The 16,041-nt window shown below is 42.6% G+C and overlaps 1 protein-coding gene across 2 annotated transcripts in view; it reads left to right on the top strand.

Annotated features, from left to right (window-relative positions):
• The window catches only part of cold (coiled), a 140,820-nt gene that overhangs the window by 55,368 nt on the left and 69,411 nt on the right, over positions 1-16,041 (top strand). The window contains exon 4 of one of the 2 annotated variants that reach the window (XM_068371101.1): positions 13,801-15,258. The exons of the other annotated variant lie outside the window; for it this stretch is intronic. Within the exon in view, the coding sequence (XP_068227202.1) occupies positions 13,801-13,884 (84 nt within the window). The 3' untranslated portion in view covers positions 13,885-15,258. Of the gene's footprint in view, positions 1-13,800; positions 15,259-16,041 lie in introns of those variants that run through there. 2 annotated transcript variants of the gene reach the window in all.

The following is a 16,041-nucleotide window of genomic DNA, read 5'->3' as shown; positions in this document are numbered from 1 at the left end:
CCGGCTGCGGAGAGGTTGGCGCTGCACCCGTTATCCTACAACCTGCCACGGTTGTGCGCCCAGCTCACGCTGAGGCTGCCTGCTCCCACACTCCGGCTGCGGAGAGGTTGGCGCTGCACCCGTTAGCCTACAACCTGCCACGGTTGTGCGCCCAGCAGACGCTGAGGCTGCCTGCTCCCACACTCCGCCTGTGAGAGCTCCTCCACCCATGCGCAGTCGACCCTGCCAGACGCATGCTGACTCCCACAGACGCACGGAGCACTCCGTTGCCGTGCGTGAGCTACCACAACAACAGGAGGGTGGAGTTAAGCTGCCGTGTTTTGACACGGTGCGTCAGCCTCCGCAACCCACTGTGGTTACCGCCACTCGCCCGCAACAGACTAGTCAGTCAGGAGTTGAGGCTTCCCCACACAGCTTTGGTTGTTGCCAGCTCACAGACTGTCAAGCAGTTACAGGAAGTTGCCTTCTGGTCTGCTACTAATGCACCAGTGCTGTATGTCCTCACGCACCTGTTGTGGTTGACAGTTCAGTTTTTTGACAGTTCACAGACTGTCAAGCAGTTACATAACGTTGCCTTCTGGTCTGCTGCTAATGCACCAGTGCTGTATGTCCTCACGCACCTGTTGTGGTTTACAGTTCAGTTTTTGAGAGTTCACACACTGTCAAGCAGTTACATAACGTTGCCTTCTGGTCTGCTGCTTATGCACCAGTGAGACCCTCACTGAGATTACCTAGCTTTTCTCGGACAAGGTTCCTGTAGATGAGAAAGTGCTGTTCTCCCTCCTACTGATATTCCTTTGAGGACTCTGTCATTTGGAGAGGAGCCTTAAGCTGCTTAGCCTCCTATGGACTTTAATTAAAGCATAACAAGGCTTCCAGGGATGGTAAATGGTTCCGCTTCAGTCGCTAACCCCGTCTGTTGCCACACCTGCTCCCGTAGACCCTAATGGGCTTTGCTGCAAGACCTGCAGTCCAAGCTTGTGTCCTTGATAGAGGACTTTTTACGGAGAAGAACCTTCTGGCCAACAACCTTCCTACCGGTTGGTTGTGCGCCCTGTTGACACTGAGGAATCCTACTCGCGTCCGCCAGTTGAGGTGGTTCCTCCACCGATGCGACCCAGTGTGGGTTGCCAGTCGCACGTTGACGGGAGGTGGTGGTTGACGTTCAGTGTGTCACTAGGAAGACGTTCAACAACCAGCAGAGGTGACTTGTTGTGACGCAGTGCGTCAACCTCAGCAACCCGGTAGGGTGTTGACTGCACAACCCAGACAGTCTAGACAGTTTCGGGTTGACGCTGTACTTCCTCGCGTCCCCATGGTTGACAGTTCACAGACTGTGCAGCAGTACCATGATATTGCGTCCGGCTCCGTCACGCATCCACCAGTGCGACCGGATTCAGCGAGTCAGACGTTGCCCACTCCGTTGCCGTTTCCTCATCAGTTTCGGATGAGGAACCCTCTGATGAGGACGTTGCTGAACAAGACGATCAACCCCCAGCCCTGCTATCCATCCAGAAGATGCTGAAGAAGGAACGCTGCCCTGTCAGGCTGTGGATGAGTCTGGTAAGGATACTGTCATCCGTGGTTCAATTTGTGTCACTTGGAAGACTACACCTCCGTCCTCTTCTGTATCATCTAGCTTTTCACTGGAAAAAGGACAAGACGCTAGAAGCGGTCTCGATCCCGGTTTCCGGAAAGATAAAGTCTGGTCTGACTTGGTGAAAGGACTTTATCAACCTTAGAAAGGGTCTTCCCCTGACTGTTCAGACTCCCAACCACGTTCTCTTCTCGGACGCTTCGGACGTAGGCTGGGGTGCGACATTAGGCGGTAGGGAATGCTCGGGATTATGGAACTCGAGTCAAAGGACAATGCATTTCAACTGCAAGAAGCTACTGGCAGTACGTCTGACCTGGAAAAGCTTCAGGTCTCTCCTTCAAGGCAAAGTGGTGGAGGTGAACTCGGACAACACCCGGCTTTGACGTACATCTCCAAGCAAGGAGGGACCTACTCTCTGACATGGTACGAGATCGCAAGGGACCTCCTCACCTGGTCAACAGGTCTAGACTTTTCACTAGTAACGAGGTTCATCCAAGGCAACTTGAATGTCATAGCAGATTGTCTCAGTAGGAAGGGACAAATAATTCCAACAGATTGGACCCTCCACAAGGATGTATGCAAGAGACTTTGGGCCACCTGGGGCCAGCCAACCATAGATCTCTTCGCAACCTCGATGACCAAGAGGCTCCCAATAGTTTGCTCACCTATCCCGGACCCAGCAGTAGTTCATATAGATGCCTTTCTACTAGATTGGTCACATCTAGATCTATATGCATTCCCTCCGTTCAAGATTGTCAACAAGGTACTGCAGAAGTTCGCCTCTCACGAAGGGACAAGGTTGACGCTAGTTGCTTCCCTCTGGCCCGCGAGAGAATAACTCACCGAGGTGCTTCGATGGCTAGTAGACGTTCCCAGAACACTTCCCCTAAGGGTGGACCTTCTACGTCAGCCACGCGTAAAGAAGGTACACCAAGGCCTCCACGCTCTTCGTCTGACTGCCTTCAGACTATCGAAAGACTCTCGAGAGCTAGAGGCTTTTCGAAGGAGGCAACCAGAGCGTTTGCTAGAGCAAGGAGAACATCCACCCTTAGAATCTACCAATCGAAGTGGGAAATCTTCCGAAACTGGTGCAAGTCAGTATCCGTATCCTCGACCAGTACCTCTGTAACTCAAATAGCTGACTTTCTCTTATATCTGAGGAAAGAACGGTCTCTTTCAGCTCCCACTGTCAAGGGTTACAGAAGCATGTTGGCATCAGTCTTCCGTCACAGAGGCTTAGATCTTTCCAACAATAAAGATCTACAAGACCTCCTTAAGTCTTTTGAGACCACGAAGGAGCGTCGTTTGGTTACACCTGGTTGGAATTTAGACGTGGTACTAAGATTCCTTATGTCAGACAGGTTCGAACCGCTTCAGTCAGCCTCCCTGAAAGATCTCACCTTTAAGACTCTTTTCCTGATATGCTTAACCACAGCTAAAAGAGTCAGTGAGATTCATGCCTTCAGCAAGAACATCGGATTCTCATCCGAAACGGCTACATGTTCTACAACTTGGTTTTCTAGCCAAACACGAGCTGCCTTCACGGCCTTGACCAATATCGTTCGATATTCCAAACTTATCGCATGGTTTGAAATGAACTAGAAAGAGTATTATGTCCTGTAAGAGCTCTTAAGTTCTATTTAAAAACCTTTACGAGGCCCGTCTGAAGCTTTATGGTGTTCAGTTAAGAATCCATCTTTGCCTTTGTCAGAGAATTCTTTATCCTATTTTATCAGACTGTTAATACGAGAAGCTCATTCCCATCTGAATGAGGAAGACCAAGCTTTGCTGAAGGTAAGGACACACGAAGTTAGAGCTGTCGCAACTTCCGTGGCCTATAAACAAAATAGATCTCTGCAAAGTATATTCGACGCAACCTATTGGAAAAGCAAATCAGTGTTCGCGTCTTTTATCTTAAGAATGTCCAGTCTCTTTACGAGAACTGCTACACTCTGGGACCATTCGTAGCAACGAGTGCAGTAGTGGTGAGGGCTCCACCACTACAATTCCCTAATTCCATAACCTTTTTAATCTTTCTCTTGAAATGTTTTATTATTGTTTTTGGGTTGTCCGGAAGGCTAAGAAGCCTTTCGCATCCTACTTGATTTGGCGGGTGGTCAAAGTCATTTCTTGAGAAGCGCCTAGATTAGAGGTTTTGATGAGGACCTTTAGTATGGGTTGCAACCCTTCATACTTCAGCTCCTAGGAGTCGCTCAGCATCCTATGAGGATCGCGAGGCTCAGTAAGGAAGACGTACTTAAAAAGGCAGAGTAATTGTTCAAGTCGACTTCCTTACCAGGTACTTATTTATTTTATGTTTGTTATTTTGAATAACTGCTAAAATGAAATACGGAATACTTAGCTCATAATAATGTCAACATGTAATGCTGGTCTCTACCCACCCCCCTGGGTGTGAATCAGCTATATGATCATCGGGTAAGTTTAATATTGAAAAATGTTATTTTCCTTAGTAAAATAAATTTTTGAATATACTTACCCGATGATCATAAATTAAAGGACCCACCCATCCTCCCCAATAGAGACCCAGTGGACAGAGGAGAAAATTGGTTCTTTGTTGACATCGAGTACTTGAGTACCTACAGATGGCGCTGTTGATGTACACCCCCACCTGTATAGCGATCGCTGGGTATTCCGCCCGTAGGTTTTTCTGTCGGGCAGCAGAGCTGACAGCTATATGATCATCGGGTAAGTATATTCAAAAATTTATTTTACTAAGGAAAATAACATTTTCTTGTAATTCTGTTACTAGCTGCAGTAAATCTATGTGATGTATAAATCTGCTGCTATTATGTTGTAAACTGGAGTTGTGTGAGGAAGGACAATGAGGTGTACGTTAATCTGTGAATATTCGTTTTTCAATATTTAACTTAGCCGGTGATTATATAGCTGCAACTCTGTTGCCCGACAGACAACTCTACGGTAAAAACTCGCCAGCGATCGCTACACAGGTTGCGGGTGTGCCCAACAGCGCCATCTGTCGTCCAGATACCCAGTACTCAATGTAAACAAAGACTCAATTTTCTCTCTGTCGAGCTATCGACAAGACGTACTTACTCGCTGTTGCTAAACTGGAGTTTTTTCACAACTAATTGGTGAAGTACTTTATTCTAGTTTTGAGCTTTCGCTATGCAGGTGTTTTATCTTCCTCTTAAATCTTGAACTCGTTTTGGATAGATTTAATTATGGTGACAAAGAGAGTATGGACTTTCTTTCCCTTTTAAATGGCCGACCCTTCCCTTAGACGGAAGTGTGTTTAGGCTTTTAGTAATTATCTTATCACGTTATAGATTTTCCTCTATATATTTTATATCTCTCCGCCTTTATTAGGCCTCTTCGATTAACTTTCCATTTATTATAAACATATAAAAATAATTTTAATGTTTTGTTTATATAGACCTTTCCTGAGAGTAGGCGGTCCTAACTTGGAAACCGAAGTTAATCAACGTTGAGCCCTTTATATCGTAGCTTTTAAAGAGCTAAGGATTTAAAACTTTTTAAATGTAATATTTTATGAAAGAATTTCTTTGATAGTCTTCGTACTGTTTTCAAAGATGAACTAACGTTTAGTTTATTTATGCTACGCAGTTGTTGACGTTCAGGACGTTCAACATGCGCTCTATCGTTACGATAGAGAGAGAGTGTATCACGGTTTCACTTTGCAGTAAGAGTAAATCGATTCTGACATTTTGTTCATTCTTTCTTAGCTTAAATGTTTTAAATTCTATTTTAAAGGAACTTTTTATTTGAAAAACCTTTCAGTTTTTTCCTTTAGTCAAATAACATGTTTTTTTGACGAAATATAATTGGGCTCTTCTCTTAGGTGCGAAATCAAGAGAGAAAGAGAGAGAGAGAGATAGAGACGGAGGGAGAGAGAGGAGAGAAAACGTTCCGTTCAAGCGGGTAACGTTGTTCTCGAGTTACTCTCGTCCCTAGTCGCTGTACGGGGAGGAAGGATAAAACGTTTTTAGTTTTTTATTCTCGTCCCCAGGCTATGTGCGGTGAGAGATTGAAAACGTAGTTATATGAACTAGTGTTTAGTCTCTTTCCCAGCCACTGATTTTTTTATCTTAAAATATGTTTTCTGTTTTTTGCTGGTATTAATGAGCTTGCATTATACGACTTATTTCGCAATTACTACCTTTTAATGAAGGGTAGAATTGCGTGTTTCAGGTAGAAATCAGTAAAAGTTTCGATTTCAGTGAAATAAGTGCAAAACAGAAAATCGAAGTGATAAAGTGATATGCGCAAAATGTTACAGTGTTGCGTCCGAGGGTTCGTCTGTTCGTGCCTGTCGTTCACCTAGTCCGGGACCTCTTGCATGCTCCCAAGCCCAGGGGAGAAGTAATGTCAAACGACTTATGGGTTCGAGAGGCCTTGACCAACGAACAGACGTTTTCCCTCTATGGTATCGGGTGTATCTTACCAAGATCTCCCCTACCATAAGACGAGAGAGACGTTGTTTCTCCTCGTCATCCGAAGGCTTTTCGCATAAGAAACCTGTCACAAGGTTTCGAAGCCCTTAAGCGAAAGTCAGTCCTTTCAGGACAGGTCCAGCGTCCTGGTTACAACCATTAGGACAGCTCTGACCTTATGCAGTCATCGGATAACTGCTCGCCGCCTAACAAAAACGTAACACAGACTCCGAGTCTTTTTTTGTAGGCAAAGTGTTGCGGTCACAGACGTTACCCTCGTCTCTTACCACAACCATTTCCGTTGATCCTTAATGGGTTGTATGGCAAGCATGCAGTATATGCTTGCCTCCCTTATGGAAGACTATTCTGCCGATTAGTCCGTTGAGTCTAGCCGTTTATCTCATCGATATCCTGGCTTTCAGCCAACCTAACGTTCCTTTGTGCTTACTGTTGACGTTGGCGTAGCTTAGTCACGTCAGTCAGGTTGTTTAGAACCACACTCGATGCGGTCTCGTGTGGTTTTTCAGCCGCATTTGGACGTTAGGCCACTTGCTGATGCTCCTGTTGACGTTCAAGACGTTCACTTACAATCGGAGTTGACTTGTTTTGACGCTGTGCGTCAACCTCCACATTCTAGAGTTGTTTTGACTGCTCAGTCTAGGCAGTCAAAGCAGTCTCGAGTGGACGCTGTGCGTCCTCACTCACCTGTTGTGGTTGACAGTTCAGTTGTTGACAGTTCTCAGACTGTCAAGCAGTTACATGACGTTGCGTTCTGGTCCGCTACTAATGCACCAGTGAGTGTGGACTCTGCTTGTAAAGCATTGCCACCACGGTAGGTCTCTCCCTTGCTTGAGACTCAGCTTTTATCGGACAAGGTTCCTGTAGATGAGGAAGTTGCTGTTCCCCCTCCTACTGATATTCCCTTGAGGACTCTGTCAGATGGAGAGGAGCCTAAAGCTGCTTAGCCTCCTATGGACTTTAATTAAATCATGATGATTTTTTTTTAAGGATCTTTGTCCGGATCTTTTTGTAACTGCTGCTCCTCGTTCGCCTAAACGTCAGAGCTTACACTAGGCCTAGCTACTTCGAAGCCGTTGTTTTTAAGCTAGTGCTCTCTCGCTCTCCTAGAGAGCTTTACGTTGGCTAGGCGACTGGTTTTTCACCAGGAGGAGTTTGGGGAATACAGCCTTTGCTTTCCCTTCTTTTAAACTGGTTTATAGAGCGAGAGTCTGATATGACACGAGAGAAGTTCTCGGCTTGGGAGTTCATGCCTCTGCCCAGATAGACTTCTCAATTCTCGTAGACTCTCCCTGGCGCCTGGCCAGGAGACGCTCCAAGTTGTTTACAGGTCAACTTCACAGCTGTTTTCGAGCCTTTGAAGTTTTGCTGTACAATTATGTCATGCATAACAAGGCTTTCAGGGATGGTAAACGGTACCGCCTCAGTCGCTAACCCCGTCTGTTGCCACACCTGCTCCCGTAGACCCTAAATGGGCTTTGCTGCAAGACATGCAGTCCAAGCTTGCGTCCTTGATAGAGGACTTTAATGCGGAGAAGGTTGCTCCGAACCTTCTGGCCAACAACCTTCCAACCGGTCGGTTGTGCGCCCTGTTGACGCTGAGGTAACCTACTCGCGTCTGCCAGTTGAGGTGGTTCCTCCACCAATGCGACCCAGTGTGGGTTGCCAGCCGCACGTTGACGTTAAGCGACGCTCGGAGGTGGTTGTTGACGTTAAGCGACGTTCAACAACCAGCAGAGGTGACTTGTTTTGACGCAGTGCGTCAACCTCAGCAACCCGGTAGGGTGTTGACTGCACAACCCAGACGGTCTAGACAGTCTCGGGTTGACGCTGTGCTTCCTCGCGCACCCATGGTTGTTGACAGTTCACAGACTGTGCAGCAGTTCCATGATGTTGCGTCCGGCTCCGTCACGCATCCACCAGTGCGACCGGACTCAGCGAGCCAGACGTTGCCCACTCCGTTGCCGTTTCCTCATCAGTTTTCGGATGAGGAACCATCTGATGAGGACGTTGCTGAACAACAAGACGATCAGCCCCCAGAATAGATCAAGCCCTGCTATCCATCCAGAAGATGCTGAAGAAGGAACGCTGCTCAGTCAGGCTGTGGATGAGTCTGGTAGGGACGCTGTCATCCGTGGAACAATTTGTGTCACTAGGAAGACTACACCTCTGTCCTTTTCAATACCATCTAGCTTTTCACTGGAAAAAGGACAAGACGCTAGAAGCGGTCTCGATCCCGGTTTCCGAAAAGATAAAGTCTTGTCTGACTTGGTGGAAGGACAATATCAACCTAAGAGAGGGTCTTCCCCTGGCTGTTCAGACTCCCAACCACGTTCTCTTCTCGGACGCATCGGACGTGGGCTGGGGCGCGACACTAGACGGTCGGGAATGCTCAGGACTGTGGAACTCGAGTCAGAGGAGCATGCATATCAACTGCAAGGAGCTGTTGGCAGTACATCTGGCCTTGAAAAGCTTCAAGTCTCTCCTTCGAGGCAAAGTGGTGGAAGTTAACTCGGACATCACCACGGCCTTGGCGTACATCTCCAAACAAGGAGGTACCCACTCACTGACGTTGTACGAGATCACAAGGGACCTGCTCATCTGGTCAAAAGGTCAAGACATCTCCCTAGTAACGAGGTTCATCCAAGGCGACTTGAACGTCATAGCAGATTGTCTCAGTCGGAAAGGGCAAGTAATTCCAACCGAATGGACCCTCCACAAGGATGTGTGCAAGAGACTTTGGGCGACTTGGGGTAAAACCATCCATAGATCTCTTTGCAACCTCGCTGACCAAGAGGCTTCCAATCTATTGCTCTCCAGTCCCGGACCCAGCAGCAATACATATAGATGCTTTCCTCCTAGATTGGTCACATCTGGATCTCTACGCATTCCCACCGTTCAAGATTGTCAACAAGGTACTGCAGAAGTTCGCCTCTCACGAAGGGACAAGGTTGACGTTAGTTGCTTCCCTCTGGCCTGCGAGAGAATGGTTCACCGAGATACTTCGATGGTTAATAGACGTTCCCAGTAGTCTTCCTCTAAGGGTAGACCTTCTACGTCAGCCACACGTAAAGAAGGTACTCCAAAGCCTCCACGCTCTTTGTCTGACTGCCTTCAGACTATCGAAAGACTCTCGAGAGCTAGAGGCTTTTCGAAGGAAGCAGCCAGTGCGATTGCTAGAGCAAGGAGAGCTTCTTCCATTAGAGTCTACCAATCGAAGTGGGAAGTCTTCCGAGACTGGTGCAAGTCAGTTTCTGTATCCTCGACCAGTACCTCTGTAGCTCAAATAGCTGTTTTTCTCTTATACCTGAGAAAAGGACGATCCCTTTCAGCTCCCACTATCAAGGGCTACAGAAGCATGTTGGCATTGGTCTTCCGGCATAGAGGCTTAGATCTTTCCAAACATAAAGATCTGCAAGACCTCTTTAAGTCTTTTGAGACCACCAAGGAGCGTCGTTTAGCTACCCCTGGATGGAATTTAGACGTGGTACTAAGATTCTTCATGTCAGACAGGTTGGAGCCGTTACAATCAGCCTCCCTGAAAGATCTCACTCTTAAGACTCTTTTCCTGGTATGCTTAGCCTCGGCTAAAAGAGTCATTGAGATTCATGCCTTCAGCAAGAACATAGGATTTTCGTCAGAAAAAGCCACTTGTTCGCTACAACTTGGTTTTCTAGCCAAAAACGAGCTGCCTTCTCGGCCTTGGCCTAAATCTTTCGATATCCCCAGCTTATCGGAGATCGTAGGCAATGAACTAGAAAGAGTCTTATGCCCTGTTAGAGCTCTTAAGTTCTATTTAAAGCGTACTAAACCTTTACAAGGCCAATCTGAAGCTTTATGGTGTTCAGTTAAGAAACCATCCTTGCCTTTGTCAAAGAATGCTTGGTCAGACTTTATCAGATTGTTAATACGAGAAGCTCATTCACATCTGAGTGAGGAAGACCGAACTTTGCTTAAGGTGAAGACGCACGAAGTTAGAGCTGTAACAACTTACGTGGCCTTTAAGCAAAATATATCTCTGCAAAGTATAATGGACGCAACCTATTGGAGAAGCAAGTCAGTGTTCGCGTCACTTTACTTGAAAGATGTCCAGTCTCTTTACAAGAACTGCTACACACTGGGACCATTCGTAGCAGCGAGTGCAGTAGTGGGTGAGGGCTCAACCACTACAATTCCCTAATTCCATACCCTTTTAATCTTTCTCTTGAAATGTTTTTATTGTTGTTTTTTGGGTTGTCCGGAAGGCTAAGAAGCCTTTCGCATCCTGGTTGATTTGGCGGGTGGTCAAAGTCATTTCTTGAGAGCGCCTAGATTAGGGGTTTTGATGAGGTCCTGTTGTATGGGTTGCAACCCTTGATACTTCAGATCCTAGGGGTCGATCAGCATCCTAAGAGGATCGCGAGGCTCCGTAAGGAAGACGTACTTAAAAGGCAGAGAAATTGTTCAAGTCGACTTCCTTACCAGGTACCTATTTATTTTGTTTTTGTTTTTTTGATAACTTCTAAAATGAAATAAAAACTCTTAGCTCATAAAAGTGTTAACATATATTGCTGGTCTCTACCCACCCCCCTGGGTGTGAATCAGCTATATAATCACCGGCTAAGTTAAATATTGAAAAATGTTATTTTGATAATAAAATAAATTTTTGAATATACTTACCCGGTGATTATAAATTAAAGGACCCTCCCTTCCTCCCCAATAGAGACGCAGTGGGACGAGGAGAAAATTGAGTCTTTGTTTACATTGAGTACTGGGTATCTGGACGACAGATGGCGCTGTTGGGCACACCCGCAACCTGTGTAGCGATCGCTGGCGAGTTTTTACCGTAGAGTTGTCTGTCGGGCAACAGAGTTGCAGCTATATAATCACCGGGTAAGTATATTCAAAAATTTATTTTATTATCAAAATAAAATTTTTTATATTCTTCCTCTGCTATACTGTACCTCAATATTCATCACGACGAATTATTGACTTTAGTTTTATTTATTTGGCGATTCATTCTTTTTAACCATCTGTAATTGTGATTAACTTGAAGATTAAAGTTTTATGAGAGGCTGTAAGTACTTTTAATTGTACTTTGAATTGTGCTATCAAATTGCTATATGATCATCTCTCTCGTTATCCGGTTACCATGGTTTGATACCTTTGCACAGGCAAAACTGCTTGATACCACCAATTGCTTGGTATCAACTTGTGTTCAATTTCATGCGCTGTACAGTAATGTACATCCAGATTCTCATTCCTCATTACTAAAGGTCCCATATTATAGCTATGATTTTTGGCGTAGAGTTCTGGACCAGCGTGTCTTTAACCAATGCTCCTGGTGTGAGATACTAGTATTCTAGCTTGTTAACCCAGGTGTGTAGGTCATTAGACTAATTCTTTCTGTAGCTTGACAATTGCCTCCATGTTTTTTTGCTCTTGTTGCTTAATTTTGGGGCCGGTTCTTAAGTTAGATGCCGATGCATTCAGGTTTTGTTTACTGTCTCTTTGCACTGAAACATTTTTGCATCTAGGAAAATTCCCTCTGGTGGTTTTTTCCCCTCATACTGGTCTTTCCTTTTAATACTGTACATCGTTTTCCAAAAAAATTTATCTTGTACGATTGATAAATGTTTGTGGGTTATTGGCTAGAGATCCTGAGTGAGTTTGGGTCATTAATGATTGTCAGCTCCAGATCCTGTTCAGGTAGATCTTGAATCCTGTGTGGAAGGACCCTGCATCTCTGTTTGATCGGAATCCATGTGGTGGTTCTGAGGAACTGCCTCGTTTTGGCCAATGCAATCTAAGTAGAGTACTAACAGGGCACCATCCCATGAGCATGAACATACATATGAGCATTGGTGTTCATATGAGAGTAAAATATACAACTTCCATTTCTGTAACAGTAGTATTTGTGAACGTGGTTCTTCAATCTAGGACTTTTCCTCTCTCAAGAAATAGTAGTAGAGTAGTCTTGTCAGGCTTCAGGTGACCATCTTCTTTCCTTTGTGGGTAGACAACTCTCATGGTTATCATCATCATAGCTGTCACTCGATATTGAATACAGTATTACTGTTTCAAACACCCTAATGAGTTCTCAAATGAGAGACTAGTTCCATTGTAGATCCACATGTGCTTCCACAGTGTGGGTACACATTATCAGGAGGTAGTGGGAGTGGTGAGTTTTCACATCTAGCTGATTTTCTTGCCCTCTCTTCGTCACTCTCTTTTTTCCATTTTCTCTGGAGTGTATGAGTGCCTTCTTTTGTTTTTGCCCTCCAAGCAATGTGGTCAAGTGTATCTCTATCTTTGGAACTCGTATCTTTTGGGTTTGTTAATCAGAGCATTCAGCTACACTGTAACTTCAGTAGTCAGTGCTCCGACTTGTTAGGGATACGGTAGTTATCAACCCAGTAGGAGAATTTGTTCCTCCTTAACCATCTTTCGAACTCGTATGGGGTTGAACAATTGGAAATTTGACTCCAGGGCTGAATATTAATTGGTGCTCAAGTTCAGACCCAAGAGCAATATCATAAGATGTTGAAGTTTATTCCCCTTCTAGGCATTAAATCCAAAGGCATAAAACAGCATCGCTAATAGAAACAAGAGACTTGTCCAAGAAGCCAATAGCATGTCTCTGTTACTTAGCAGCAGGAATCAAAATAACTGTTCAGTTTACTGGCAGAAGGAGTGGAGCTTTCCCACCACCGTCCGGTAACTACCGATACCTATGTATAAGTTTTTAACTGCCGAATTCCAGCTGTGCTTGAATCAATTGCCCATTAAACAAGGAAAGTTTGTATTTATGTAGAAACAACTGTTATTTAAGTCTTGAAGAGTCCTGGATTTACTAAAGGATTAATCTTTAAAAGAATGTTATGTCTAGCATATTAGATACTACTTTCATAATTACATAAAGTTATGCATAACTGTTGAACTGTGTTGGACACATATAGATTTTATTTTCAAAAGGAGATGAAGATACTGATAACAACCAAGTTTGCACAATAATAACTAGATCAAAGATAAAAATTCGTATAAATAACTAGCATATCTGAAGTATATTGTACTATATATTACTGTAATAAATAAATGTAAAAACTATAGCAAGATTTTAAGGAATTATGAAGCAAATTATAGTGCATGATATCCAATCATTAATAGAAATAGATTAAACTGCTATTACAGTATAAGAAAATTACTTACTGTACATTATACACTTGTAATTGCTTAATGATCATGCCCTCTTTGTGGAAAATACAATACACAGCAATAAAAGATATTTTGTGTGAATACCCAAATTTTACAGATAGTAATACATTGGGACCTTCTCTTGAAATGGCTCATTTTTCCTTTGCTTACACATAAACTGGGTTGTATTGCTTATTATTTACGCATTCTCCCCTGTCTTCATGTACCTGATGACACTTAACCAAAAATGAACAGCAAATAGTAATTACTGGGAACAAATCCCATGTGAATATTTTTCTCTGAATCTCTCATTTTGGGAGTATGCAGTTTGCCAAGATAAAATTTAGACATCACTTTTCCTTTATACGAACAAACCATTTTGGCAGTAATGTTAGAGTTAAAATTTTAGCTTAGTGGTGTGCATAAACAATTTAGGATAAAAAGTTAACTCTGATTATATTTGTTATACAAGTATCTGAAAAAATGAAATGTTTCTTTTTAGCGAAACATGAATAAATTATATTCCATAAGTATATTATTTTAGTTTCAATCATACCCAACAAAAAATTTTCTTTTTAGCTGGGATCTTCGTCATTGAGCTCAAGCATTCTCGTAACGGCAATGGCTACTGTATTTGTGGTGGCTCTGCAGTGGTTTAATTAGCACTCCAACACAGCTTCATGTCTGCAGCAACGATAAACATGGTGATAAAGTAACCAATGATTCTCATTGTCATTTGGCTCAAGTTACAGTACTATATATGCTGAAAATATTTTCATTCAGGTACTTAGTGTTATTACCAAAGCTCAAAGAGTCAGTTTTATGCACACATTTATGTGCTTTAGTGTAACAAGGCCAAAAAATAATTAGTGCAGTATATGAATAACTTGTAGTTTATGTTGACGTTTTGCTGCCATTGATATGTAATGTGGTGAAATGTATTATATTTCATGTAAGATACATGTGAAAGCTATAAATAGTATTAATGAAGCAAGATTCCAGAAGAGGTTGTTTTAAGTGATGTTATTATGCTGCTTTGATAAGTGTATGTTGGTGTGCCTTAGAAAAGACTTTGGTAATTCTGTACAGTAGTATGTAACTTATTGGAAACTGTTACAGTATAGTGCCTTAAGGGTAATTAATTTGTTCAAAATTGGCAACAGCTTTCAGTAGAAATTTTTAAGCAAAGGTCGACAATAGCATATTTATACTGTACATTGAAGTTTGTCCGTCTATTTTGATTTACAAGCAAGGTCAACAGTGATACAGTGTTTCAGCACATGAATTCCGTCCATATGTTGTGAGAAGTTGTTTCTTCAAGAATATTGAATTTATCATTGATAGTAGTTTTCTATGGTGAGTGTGAATTCAGGTGACACTGGTTAATTCTCTTTGAATTTATTTATCGTTTTGATATATAGTTTCTAAAACTTTTTAAAAAATATTTGTTTATTTAAATTTTAATCATTTCAAGAAATTACAGGGCATGTAATAGAAAAGAATGTTTGAATATTGGTGTACATATTTCTGTTAGTTAAAGAAATTTTAAATTGTTCATATTAAAGATATAAATTTCATTTAAGGTTTTGTTTCTGCAATTTGTCTTGCAAATTATTTGATAAATTTTTTAGAGATTAAACACATTTTTATTTTTATAGGCAGATTGGTCATATTGAATGGTAAGAGAAATTATTCTTATACGACTGATGTGTTATAATATATTGTAATTAACTTTAGGCTAATTCAAAGTTTAGTTCGTCTTATTGAAAACAATTTTTCTTGATATAGAACAATAGTGTTTTTCATAAGATTTTTTATTAGTGGTTTATGAAAATATTTTGTTTGAGCTAATGTCATTATTACACTATAGTACATGAACTCCGTCCAAAGCTCATGAATTGTGCTTACTATACTATAATTTCCTTTTAAAATCTGTCCAGTGCATTTGTTATTGTGAAGAATGATGTTGAATGGAATTGTACATCTAAGATATATATTTTAGAATACTTCATGTGTATTAAAAGTTTGAGAATTCTTTTATGTTGTGTTTATAATCTGTGAATGAGAGAGTAAGTGGTTTAAAGGTTTAATGGTAGCTCTTAAGTAGGAGAGGAAAAGGACAGGACAGTATCCTAGAGACCAACCTTATATGCATACGAGTGTCCATGTTCCCTCTCCACCAAAGCTAGGACCAGGGAGGGTTAGATAATGACTGCAGATGACACAATAGCTTCAGATGACCCAAGATGACCCAATGGCTGCAGATGACCCAAGGTAACCTACTGGCTGCAGATGACCCAAGATGACCCAATGGCTGCAGATGACCCTAAGTCTCAGAGATGCTGAGGTTGTGAACACTAGTAAGAACTTATCTTGGCTCTGAATGGGACTCTTAATCTCTCGCGCGCGAATCAGGAGTCAGAGAACGAAAAATGTATTGTAATTACAAACAATTTGACAAATGGGAATATACAGTTACCCAAAGAAAATTAAAGTACACCTTTAACCCCAGGGTATTGATGGTATGGGTTTTATGCTCCAATCTAGGAATGCTATCACCATCATTATTATTTTAGTTGTTTTTCTGCAATAGCATTATGGTACAGGATCCTCACCATTTTATCAGATGCTTGGGAGTCTGGCCTGATAAGCAGCAATATCAGAAAAGTAACAAAGACCCTGTAGATTAGTCTTCACTTGAACATTTAATATCCTACACACAATTGAAATCCCTCGTGATTTCTAACCTGAACTGACTAATACTTTAAACTCATCATATAATTTAAGAGATTGGGCTGCAACATGCATTCCTTTTGATTT

Source organism: Palaemon carinicauda, chromosome 3, assembly GCF_036898095.1.
Source record: "Palaemon carinicauda isolate YSFRI2023 chromosome 3, ASM3689809v2, whole genome shotgun sequence".
In the NCBI taxonomy this organism is placed as follows: Eukaryota; Metazoa; Arthropoda; class Malacostraca; order Decapoda; family Palaemonidae; genus Palaemon; species Palaemon carinicauda.
This window is presented reverse-complemented; position numbering and strand designations above follow the sequence as displayed.